Source organism: Thamnophis sirtalis, unplaced genomic scaffold (genome assembly GCF_051295495.1).
Source record: "Thamnophis sirtalis isolate CommonGarterSnake01/CBP01778 unplaced genomic scaffold, rThaSir2_p1.2 scaffold_13, whole genome shotgun sequence".
Taxonomy (NCBI): Eukaryota; Metazoa; Chordata; class Lepidosauria; order Squamata; family Natricidae; genus Thamnophis; species Thamnophis sirtalis.
The window spans coordinates 47,118,627-47,130,667 of record NW_028261393.1 but is presented as its reverse complement, the minus strand read 5'-3'; the positions used below and the strand labels follow the sequence as shown (position 1 = coordinate 47,130,667).

The following is a 12,041-nucleotide window of genomic DNA, read 5'->3' as shown; positions in this document are numbered from 1 at the left end:
TCAGAGAGCGCCATGGACCCCACAGCCCCCCCTTCTTCATAAACCCCACTCCCTTCTTGGACTGATGATGTTCCCTAGTTGGGTCATGAAGCGTCTGCAAGAAAATCACCAAGTTCAGAGAGCACCCAGGACCTCATAGTTCCACCCTGAGCTACAAATATTCTCTTCTATTGGTATCCTCATTCTTCCCAAATGCACGAACTGACTAAAAGTGTTAATACCACTTTATAATGCCTTGGTAAGGCCACACTTGGAATTCTGCATTCAGGTTTGGTTGCCACGATATAAAAAAGATGTTGAGATTCTAGAAAGAGTGCAGAGAAGAGCAAATAAGATGATTAGGGGACTGGAGGCTAAAACATATGAAGAACGGTTGCAGGAACTGAGTATGTCTAGTTTAATGAAAAGAAGGACTAGGAGAGATATGATAGAAGTGTTCCAATATCTCAGGGGCTGCCACAAAGAAGAGGGAGTCAATCTATTCTCCAAGGCACCTGAGGGTAGAACAAGAAGCAATGGGTGAAAACTAATCAAGGAGAGAAGCAACTTAGAACCAAGGAGAAATTTCCTGACAGTTAGGACAATTAATTAGTGGAGCAACTTGCTTCCAGAAGTTGTGAATGCTCCAACACTGGAAGTTTTTAAGAAAGTGATGGATAACCATTTGTCTGAAATGGTATAGGGTTACCTCTCTAGGCAGGGGGTGGAATAGAAGACCTTCAAAGTCCTTTCAAACTCTGTTATTCTGTTCTGTTAAAATCTTAAGGGGAGGGAAGGGACAGTGCATTTATTTAGAAAATTTATATTGCCGCCTATTCACCCATGGCGATTCAAGGGGGCTTATAAGGGAAAGGGGTTTACTTTCTGTTTAGACACAAGGGGCTTGCCCTGCCAGAGAATAAAACCCACGTCCTTCCAGCACCAGCGATGTTATCTAGTTGGGTCAGGAAATGCCTGCATAGTTCCATCCTGGGTTCTACCACAAAACCGCGGAGGACAAAATCGCGGTCGACGAAAGCGCGTATGTGACGTCATCACAGCGCGACGGAAAAGATCGAAAAATGTAAAAATAAAGCGAAAACCTTACCCTAACCCCCCAACCCTAACCCTAAACCTAACTCTAAACCTAACCCTTAACCTAACCCTAAACCTAACCCTTAACGTAACCCTAAACCTAACCCTTAACCTAACCCTTAAAGTAACGAAAAACCTAACGCTAACCCTTAACCTAACGCTAAACGTAACGCTAACACTCTAACCCTAACCCTTAACCTAACCCTTACCTTTATGTGAATCGGCTTGCTGTAATTTAATTTTTATTTCAATTTTTCGATCTTTTTCGTCGCGTTGTGATGATGTCACATACGCGATTTCGTCGACCGCGGTTTTGTGGAACGCGGTTTTGACGGGTCACGCCATCCTGAGCTACAAATATTCTCTCCTATTGGTATCCTCTCATCCATCCCAAATGCACAAACTCACTAAAATCTTAAGGGGGCGATAAAAAAAAAAAAAAGGACAATGCATTTATTTAAAAATTTTATATTGCTGCCTATTTGGACATGGCAACTCAAGGTGGCTTACAGGAAGAGAAAAACAACCCTGTATAAAAATTAAAACTAATAGAGGAAAATAATCAAATAATAATATATTAATAATAGAATGTCTGATAGCTTTACCAGGGGGACCAAACGAAGACCGAGGTCTATGGAAATTCCCAAAACATCTATGGTTGTCCCAAAGTTTCTCCTTGTTTTGTTTGGTTTTCCTTTGAAAAGGTTTCATTTCTCATCCAAGAAGCTTCTTCGGTTCTGAACTCAAGAGGCTTCTTGGATGAGAAGCGAGTTTTCAAGAGAGGAAAAAAAATATGTCCTTGACGTTGTCACAAGGCCCCTCTGGGAAACTCCACGAAGTTTGCCGCAAGTGGAATTCACAGGCCTCTAACGCTAGATGTCTAAGGCAGTGTTTCTCAACCTTGGCAACTTGAAGATGTCCGGACTTCAACTCCCAGAATTCCCCAGCCAGCGAATGCTGGCTGGGGAATTCTGGGAGTTGAAGTCCGGACATCTTCAAGTTGCCAAGGTTGAGAAACACTGGTCTAAGGACATCCAGGTGACGGCTGTCCCAAAGGTGCTTCTTCAAGAGGCCACCGGACTTTCTTCATTTTTCTCTGAAGACATTTCTCTTCTCATCCAAACAGCTCTGAAGAACGAGCTGAAGAAGCTTCTTGGATGAGAAGCAAAACGTCTTCAAAGAAAAACCACGACAATCCGGTTGCCTTTTGGAAAAAAGCACCTTTAGGACAAACCATGATCTGAAGGGTTTGAGAATCATCATTCATGGTTGGCACCTTTGGGGACCAACAAGGCCCTACCAGGAAGGCTGTCTGCCAGCGTGACCCGTCAAAAGCGCGATCGACAAATTCGCGCCTTTGACGTCATCACAGCGCGACGAAAAAGATCGAAAAATTCAAATAAAAATTAATAAAAATTAAATTAAAGCAAGCCGATTCACATAAAGGTAAGGGTTAGGTTTAGGGTTAGGGTTAGGTTAAGGGTTAGGGTTAGCTTTAGAGCGTTAGCGTTAGGGTTAGGTTAAGGGTTAGCGTTACGTTTTTCGTTACTTTAACGGTTAGGTTTAGGGTTAGGTTTAGGGTTAGGTTAAGAGTTAGGTTTAGGGTTAGGTTTAGGGTTAGGTTTGGGGGGCTTAGGGTAAGGTTTTCGCTTTATTTTTACATTTTTCGAACTTTTTCGTCGCGCTGTGATGACGTCACAGCGCGCTTTTGTCGAGCGCGCTTTTGTCCTACGCGCTTTTGTGGTGGAACCGTCTGCCAGCAACCCCCAAGTCAAGGTGACTGGATCATAACCCTGCCCTTCTCCCCCCCCGCTCCTCCTCCACCATGGTCACGCTGCTCCCTTACCCCTTGACCCAGTCATCATCATCATCTCCTGGCTCAGCCACCAACCTGACTGGCTGCGTGTCCGGCTGTTGAGCACGACGGGGATGAAGTCTCTAAAATTGTTCTTGGCTTTCTTCTCCACGTAAGCTGAGAGAATGAAAAATAAATATAAACAACGCTGAGAAGCAGCCATGGAAGAAAGGCTTCTTGGGGTGCTGGAAAGCTTGATTCTTCTGTCTATCCAAAATCACAAGGCGGTGTGTCCCGCCAGTGGCCAGCAGAGCTGGCAGCAGATTCGGACAGTGAGTAAGTTGGGGAGGAACATGGACATGAACAGGGATATGAGATACAAGACTTCTCTTCCAAACAAAACGTGAGGCTCTGTGCACTCACACAAATGTCTGTCTTTTTAAAGAAAATGGCCAATAGAAACCAAACGGAATCAAGTATTGTGGGCCTGGCAGCAGATTCGGACAGTGAGGTGGTTGGGGAGGAACATGGGCCAGTCCTGGAGTCTGGGGAAGGCTCTGATGAGGGCTCTGTGTCGGAGGCAGAGAGGGGGCCAGGGCTGTCTGACAGTTATCAGCTGACTTCAAAGTCAGACATCAGTGAGGCAGACGAACAACTGGAACCTCTTCCCAGTGTGCGCCTGTGCAGAGTTGTCAGATGAAGGAAACAGCTAAGGAACAAGGGAGTAAGGCACAGGAGGATGTTGAATGGTCTCTCCCATAGGGAATAAAAGGGGAGTGGAGTTTGCAGGAGACAATTAGTTCATTCCTGCATTCTTGCCAAATATTGAAAGATATCAGCCTGGCCACTCGCCAAGCCTGATAAAGGTCGGTAATTGTGAAAGACTGTGGCAGTGGAAAGACTTTGCTGGAGAGGAATTCACTGTAAATTAAATAAAAGGGGTTTATCGGGACTAGGACTTGGCTCCGTGCTGCTGGGAAAGCCTAAGTCAGAACACAAGGAATTCATATTTTAATACAGAAAATCCTGAAAATGGGAGATATATACAAAACCAGAACTTTTCCTCTTGGGTCTAATGGAAAAGAGAATTGGGAGAAAAAGTTTGGAACTTTGTTACTACGTTATGTTGACAGCAGTTAAGACTATGTATGCGCAAAAATGGAAGGGCACTTCGATGCCTACCATGGAAGAATGGCTGCGAAGCTGATGGGAGTTGGCTGAAATGTCAGAATTGACTACTCTGCTCAAAGAAAAGAACAGAAATACTTTTGTTTCCATGTGGAAACCGCTTCTGAACTTCTTGCTCGAGGTGGAAAAGAATGAAACTTTGATTTTGGGTTTCACAGATTAGACTGATAGACTTTTGTAGAAAAGACTGGTTGATAATATTACAGTAAAATAAAAAGTTGTGATTTGTTGTGAATGCCTTATTCTCCTGCAAGCTAGACAGTTGGAAGTCAATGTTTCTTTTTCTTTCCCTACCCTTCCTCGCTCTTCTTTGCCCTTCCTCTTCACTGTCCTCTTAGTTGCTTTTGTATTTTATAATGCTTTTTATAACCTCACAAAAATGTATTTGGAGAAGGAAAATCACAAGGAAGAGCTCAGGGAACCCAAAGAGATCCCCCTGGGGCAACCTACTGAAGAAGATGACCAGATCTTCCAAGTGGCTCCTGGGAAGGTGGGGCATACCTGGATGAGGGAGGGAATGGGCACGACCCAGCCTGAGCGCCCCTTACCTTCCTCGCAGCTGTGGCCCCGGTGGCCTGGGGACAACTTCCGGCGTTTGCGCTTGGCCCGGAGGTTTCCCCGCTCCTTCACGCAGCCCAGCCGGCCATCATCCGTGGTCTCATGGAGGTTGCTGTGATGCTTCCGCCACTGTGGGTGACACAAGAGACCAGCCTGCGGTTAAGCGTGGGCAAGCTTTTTGATCGCTATTTTTAAATCGGATTGGATTCTATTCTAATTCTATCCATCCCAATTCTATATTCTATTCTATATTCCATTCTATTCTATTCTTATTTATTCTATTCTATGTATTGTTCTCTATTCTATTCCATTCCATCTATTCCATTCTAATTCTATCCCATCCCAACCCAATTCTATATTTCATTCTATTCTATTCTTATTTATTCTATGTATTTTATTCTGTATTCTATTCTATTTTATTATTTATTCTATTCTATGTATTCTATTCTCTATTCTATTCTATTCTATTTCTATCCCATCCCACCCCAATTCTACATTCCATTCTATTCTTATTTATTCTATGTATTTTATTCTGTATTCTATTCTATTTATTTATTCTATATATTTTATTCTGTATTCTATTCTAATTTATTCTATTCTATGTATTCTGTTCTCTATTCTATTCTATTCAATTTTATTCTAATTCTATCCTATCCCATCCCAATTCTACATTCCATTCTATTGTATTCTATTCTTATTTATTCTATGTATTTTATTCTGTATTCTATTCTTATATATTCTATTCTATATGTTCTGTTCTCTATTCTAATTTTATCCCATCCCATCCCAGTTCTATTCTATTCTATATTCTATTCTATATTCCATTCCATTCTTATTTATTCTATGTATTCTATTCTATTCTAATTTTATCCCATTCCAGTTCTATATTCTATTCTATTCTATTCTATATTCCATTCCATTCTATTCTTGTTTATTCTATGTATCTATGTATTATATTCTAATTCTATATTCTTTATTCTATGTATCTTATTCTATATATTCTAATTCCAATTGTAATTCTACTCTACTCCAGCTGAGTGTTTATGCTGAACTATAAACATAAACCTACCTGCAAGGCTAACAAGCAAAGAGCACAGTGCCCATTTTTCCTTTCAAAAAATTGGTGCCAAGTGTCCAAAAACCTTTGCTTCCTTTCTGGCACTGCCACGGTTCCCCTCACCCAGTAAGGATCACCACCCTTCAGCTCCCTCCCCACCGCACAGGGACTTGTTCATCCTGCAGGCCCCTAACCTGGCTCCCCCTCCCAGAGAGCAACCCTGCCCTCCTCTTCCGCCATGCCATGCTGCCACTCACCTTCCGGCTGTGCTGATTCTGGCTGCTTGCCTTGCAGGGAGACCCCAATTCTTCTCCCCCGCGCGACTTCAGCTTCTTGTGGGCTGGCCGATCCGGACCCTCGTGGTGCCGCTTGGATTTGCAGGGGAAGCCCCCCTCGACTTTGATGTGGGCCACCCCCTTCACCTTGGCTTTCGGAAGGTCCCTCAAGGTGGCCCCTGTGTGCAGGCAGGTGGCCGAGGCAAAGGGGGGTTCGGGCTCCACCCGCTCCTTCTTGATCCGGCTGAGGTCCACCTGGTGAACTGGACAGGGAGGGACCGCGACACTCGGGGCTTTGCGGGAAGTGTCCCCTCGCCGCTCCCGGCACTGTTTCTCAGCAGGAGAGGCCGACTCGGCGGTGACCCGGATGCTTGCGTGGCTGGCTAAGGGCAGGGCGTGGGCTGGATGGAGAGGCAAGAAGGGACTCTTCGCTTTGGGGTCCGCGGAGTGCTTGTGGGCACAACCCTCCGGGGGAGTTTCGGGCGGGGGCAGAAGAGTGCTCTCGCCGGCCGAGTCCGTCTCCCGTCGCTCGAGCCCCCTCGAGCCCTTCGCCTCCGGCGGGTTAGTCTGCAAAGCTGGCGAGACGCACAAAGGGCTCTCGGTGCTGGGCAGGGCTGCCTTACAGCCTTTGCCCTGGGAGGGGGCTTCGGGGGGCTTCTGGACCACCGGGGTAGCTTCTGCCAGCTGCCCTGCAGGGAACACAGCTGGTTCGCTGGGGCCGGGCGTCTTACAGGGCCCGACCGGATTGGGGGGCAGCTGTGCCGTCGCCGAGATGCCTATGGAAAGCAGGGTGCCCGGGTGGTAATGGGACCACCCGATGGGCAGGAGTTGCGGGCTGGCAGGCTTCCCGTTGAGCGAACACCGAGAGTAAAGGTTTGCTTGGCTGGGGTTCCAGAGGGACAGCTCCTTGGAGGGGCGTAAGGGAGGAGCCGGGGTGCGCCTGGTGGGGTCCGCTTGTCCCTCGGATCCATTTTTTTTCCCAGAAGGCAGCCCGGCACTCCGGGGCTCTCCCTGATCGATGATGCAGATGGGCTCCTGCTTTGGAAGATGCCTGGAGTCCCTGCTGCTTAAGTCGGCCCCGACATCCTTGTTCAACAAGACCGAGGCTGGCACCGGGTTGGCCACCCCCATGTAGGTGCCCGGAATGGTGCCAATGAAAGCTGTGGGGTTTTTCACCCATGTGCTTTGCTCTCCGTTGCGCAGCAGCTCTGGGAAGATGACGAAGGGCGAGGCCGCGGCCTGGGCCACTCGCTGGGCCTTGGAGAAGACTGGCGTCAGCAGCGCTTTACCGCTGGGGTGTACCGGAGTCAGCACAGGCATGGGGGGAGTCTTGCGCTGGCTCGGCGGAGGCAGCTTCTGGCGGTTGGACTTGGAGGACAGGTCCAGGGGCATCTCGCTGCATTCCGGGGAGGAGACCATCTCGCGTTCCAATTGTGGGGGGGACTTCAGCGGGGAGATGGATGCCAGGACCCCTGTCGCTAACCGCTCTGGGACTCGGGGCAGCACGGTGGCAGGACCTGAGAGGGGGACGACGCTGGCGCAGGAGGCTGCCAAGGCCGGGGTGCTGGAGACCAGTTCTGGGCCGTTGGCGGGAGGGCCAGAGCCCGGGGTCGCGGGGGTGCTACTGTTTTCTCCAGAAGGCTTAGGAGGGCAGCTTAACTGAGCGGCCTCAACACAGGCGGCTTTGGGGTCAGGCGCTAAGGGTCTGCCCACAGAGAAAGTGTACGGGTAGGGGTGAAGGCCGGGCAGGCAAGGGTCTTGTGGGAAGGACGATAAGACCGGGAGGGCAAGGGCGGGTGAGACCCCCAGCGCGTTGGAAAGAGGAGGAAGGTAAACCAGTGGCTGGCTGGGAGCCAGGACGGTGGCTCCGGGCGGCAGCGAAAGGGACATTTTTTGCATAGGGGGGGCCGGAGAGGTCGAAAAACAGACGCTCTTCAGGGTGTAGGTGGCGGCGGCCGGGGCCCCCGTACTGCAGCTGCTGCTGCTGGTCGCAGTGATGGGGTTGACGGAAGCAGCGGGTGCTGGGGGACCCTTCTCTTTTCCCATCTGCTCGCTTTCCAGAGCCTTGGGGCAGACGGGGGTCACCTCCGCCGTCTCTGCAGCAGAGGCGAACGGGCAGTCCAGGCTGCTGCGGCGGCTGCTCTTGTCCGGTTGGGGTGCTTCTTCTGGCTCTTGAAGCTGGCCAGCCTTGGCATCGCTGTCCTTCAAGGCCTTCTGGGCACAGTCTGGCTCGTGGGCCTGCTCCCGGAGTTGGGGGCCGGCTTCTTTCTCCACGGTGCCCTCCGGTTCAAACCCTTCGGCGCCCCCACCGCTTCCTGAAACCGCTGTGATCTCCACCTGCGAAAAGGGGAGAGAGGGAAAGAGAGAGATCAGGACCAGGGCAGTTTGGCCAATTTCACAGGGACGAGGGCAGAGGGCATTCCACCCTCCTTCCCTCCCACACCCGACCAGGGGTGGGATTCAAAAATTTCAGCCATGGCTTCTCTGCCCGGTGGCTGGGTGGGTGTGGCCATGGTGGGTGTGGCCTAGTCGGCCTCCTGCACCATGGCAGGGGTGGGGGCACATTTTTGCCTTCCCTAGGCTTCCAAGGCTTTCCTTGAACCTTGGGGGGGGAACTGCCTCCCCCAGGCTCTGGAGGACAGAAATGGGCCCGTTTCCCGCCTTCTGGAACTTCTGGGAGGTCCGTTCCCCCCCCCCTCCTCAAGTCTCTACGCCGGCCCTGCACTTACCTCGCATCCAAAACGGGCCGCGTGGAGACTCCTGGGAGGGGCTGGGCGGGACCAGCCAAGGGCGAGATTTGGAGGTTCTCCGAAGCAGCCATAATGTTAGCTACAGGCTCTCCGAAACCCAGGCAAACCCGAAGCCTTCCACCCCTGCGCCCGACCCACCATCTCACCTTGGAAAAGCTGTTGCAGAACTCAGGCGAGCCCAGGTGGTGGGAACTGCTGGTCTCCGATTCTTCATCAGAAAGTGGGACTCTCCTGCAGGGAGGAAAAGAAGAGGAGAAACTTGGGGGAAATGATCCAGAGGTGCAGGAGCTGAAGCCACGGATCTAATCAGCGCATAGCACATCTGTGCCAAAGTCACATCCGGGACCACAAGCTGTCAACCACCTTTTTCTTCAAAGAGGAAGGAGTAGGAAATAGCCTCTGGCTGACAGAAGGGAATATTTGTAGCTCGGGGTTGGAATGAGGGTTAGTGCTAGAAGGAAGGGAGATTGTGGAGTGGAGGAGGAAGTGGAGGAGGGGAGGAGGAGAAGGAGGGGAGGGGGACAAGGAGGGAAGAAGGAGGGGGAGAAGGAGGGGGGAAGAAAAGGAGGGGAGGGGGAGGAGAAGGAGGGGAGGGGGAGAAGGAGGGGAGGAGAAGGAGGGGGGAGGAAAAGGAGGGAAGGTGGAGAAGGAGGGGAGGAGAAGGAAGGGGAGGAAAAGCAGGGGAGGGGGAGAAGGAGGGGAGAAGGAGGGGAGGGGGAGGAGGGGAGGGGAGGGAGGGGGAGAAGGAGGGGAGGGGGAGGAGGGGAGGAGAAGGAGGGGAGGAGAAGGAGGGGAGGGGGAGAAGGAGGGGAGGAGGGGGAGGAGGAGGGGAGGAGGAGGGGGAGGAAAAGGAGGGAAGGTGGAGAAGGAGGGGAGGAGAAGGAAGGGGAGGAAAGGAGGGGAGGGGGAGAAGGAGGGGAGGAGAAGGAGGAGGGAAGGAGAGGGAGGAAGGTGGGGAGGGGGACGACTTGGTTCTCTGACCTTGGTGGTTTGAGAACATTGAGGAGGAAGAAGAGGACTATGAGGTCCTTGGTGCTCTCCGAGTTTGGTGGCCTTCATTCCGACATTTCATTACCCAACTAGGTAACCTCATCAGTGCCCTGGTTTGATATCGAAACCTAATCAGGTAATGAAACGTCTGCAAAAAACCCACCAGCGCCAGAGGGCACCAAGGACCCTTTGATCTCGTTTATACTAAACAACTCTTGACTCGAGAGCCGCTCTTCAGACAGAGTGCCCAACCGCCTTCCCTGTCTCCCCAAAGGTGTCAGATTGGGAACCGCTACAGATCGGGGAAGAGCACTTTTAAACTCATTTCAGTCAGCCTGAGCTTATGCCGTCGCTTCTAAAAATGGGTCGTAAAATAAAGAAATATATTCCTCCAAAGCTCGACACCCGCTGGAGAGAGGCCAGGGATGCTTTTCAACAGGAGCCCGATTCACTTAACGACCGGGTTACTAATTGAACAACTGCCGTGATTCACCGAACCAATGCAGGCAAGGAAGGCTGTGAAATGGAGCAAAACCACAGAAATGTTCGGCTCGGTTGTGGTCGTAAGTCGAGGACCACCTGTGAGTCCCCCACCCACCCCCAATTTACCTGATGTGTGTGCGTGGCAGACCTACCCGACTTCCCAGCCCTATTGGCTCCGTCTTCTATCACTGTCTCAACTTCTCACAACGCTCCTTGGGGAAATTAATTGCCCATCCCTGTTTTCAAAGCTTCCGCTTGAGTAGGGGCGAACACACACACACAAAATCCCCTCCCCACCCAAATATTTTGCAAGCAACTTGTGTGTGTGTGTGTGTGTGTGTGTGTGTGAGAGAGAGAGAGAGAGAGAGAGAGAGAGAGAGAGAGAGAGAGAGAGAGAGAGAGAGAAAGAGAGAGAGAGAGAGAGATCTCGGTTCACAAATGAATTCAGCGGAACGGACAATGAGGTTAAAATCTCAAAAGAGGCCGACGTTTCTTCTTCCCCGTCTCGTCCCCAAAGAGAAACAAGTGCAGAAGGCTCCCCGTGCGCGCGCACGCACGCACAAACACCCTCTTCCCCTAAATATTTTGCGGGCAACTTGATTGGGTGTGAGTGTGTGTGTGTGCGTGGCATCTCAGTTCGCTGGTGGATTCAGCGGAACGAGAAGAGACGGCCATGGGGTTTCAAATCTCAAGAGACGCTGACGTTTCTTCTCCCCCGTCTCATCCTCCTCCCCCCCGAAGAGAAACACGAGTGCTTTGCTGGATGCTCCCCGCACCACCACCCCCCGCACGCACACAGACCTTTCTTCGAGGCTGCACGTGTGAAGCCGTTCAGTGCCCGTCCAGTTATGCACTCCGCTGTAGAGAGGTGCCGCAGAGATCATGACAGCCGCTCCGCACCGAGCGCACGTCCGCTTCAGTCAGGGGGGCTCCGCCTGGAACAGCAAAAGAAAGACACGCCGTGAGGCTCAAGGGCTGGCGCTGCCGCCGCCGCCACCATCGGATCGGCAGCTCCCAAAGCAAAAGGAGACACGTTATTTGCAACATTCGACCAACTGGATTGAAATGCTACTCTGTCTCCCGAGAAGGCGGAACTGCCCAGGAAGAAATAGAAACGCAGGCAGTCCTCGACTTACAACAGTTCGTTTAGTGACTGTTCAATGTTAGAACGGCGCTGAAAAAATGGGACGTGGGGTCGTTCTTCACAGTTACGACCTTTGTAACATCCCCACGATTGTGTGATCAACATTCAGACGCGCTTGGTGACGGGTTCATATTTATGACCATTGGGGTGTCCCCGATTGTTGCGCGATCCTCTTTTGCGACCTTCTGACAGAGCAAAGTCAAGGGAGAAGCCAGATCCGCTTAACAACCTTTCTAGTGGCCCCCTGATCACGTGATCAAAATTCAGACACACTTGGCGACGGGTTCATACTTGTGTCCCCGGTTGTCACGGAATCCTCTTTTGCAACCTTCTTGACTGAGCAAAGTCAAGGGAAAAGCCAGAGTCGCTTAACAACAGGGGTTACTACCTTATCAACGGCAGAGATTCGCTTAGCGACGGTGGCAGGGAAGCTCGTAAAAATGGGGGCGACGCTCCCTTAACAAGCGTCTCACTTAGCAACAGAAATGCTGGACTCCATTGCAGCCGTAAAGTCAAGGACTAGCCGTCATCTAGGTATCCCGGGATCCCAGCTCTTCCCGATGCTTAACAACGGGCCTGGGAAATCTGTGCATTGCATTTGGGCTGTGCATTCTTGAGCCGAAATCCACACAAGGGAAGAAACAGGGCAGCGAGGCAAGATCTCAGCCGTCAAATCTGCAACTCGGAGCGGTTCTGGGAAGAGATGAAAGCCGCTTAGGTTCTCTCC

The 12,041-nt window shown here is 50.9% G+C and overlaps 1 protein-coding gene across 1 annotated transcript in view; it reads right to left on the bottom strand.

Moving 5' to 3' along the window:
* BCORL1 (BCL6 corepressor like 1) overlaps positions 1–12,041 on the bottom strand; it is a 46,169-nt gene that overhangs the window by 17,884 nt on the left and 16,244 nt on the right. Inside the window, exons 3-7 of the mRNA XM_087728364.1 lie at positions 10,972–11,105; positions 8,844–8,928; positions 5,930–8,284; positions 4,606–4,744; positions 2,966–3,046 (exon numbers count right to left, since the gene is read on the bottom strand). Of these exons, the coding sequence (XP_087584490.1) occupies positions 2,966–3,046; positions 4,606–4,744; positions 5,930–8,284; positions 8,844–8,928; positions 10,972–11,054 (2,743 nt within the window). The 5' untranslated portion in view covers positions 11,055–11,105. The remainder of the gene's footprint in view (positions 1–2,965; positions 3,047–4,605; positions 4,745–5,929; positions 8,285–8,843; positions 8,929–10,971; positions 11,106–12,041) is intronic.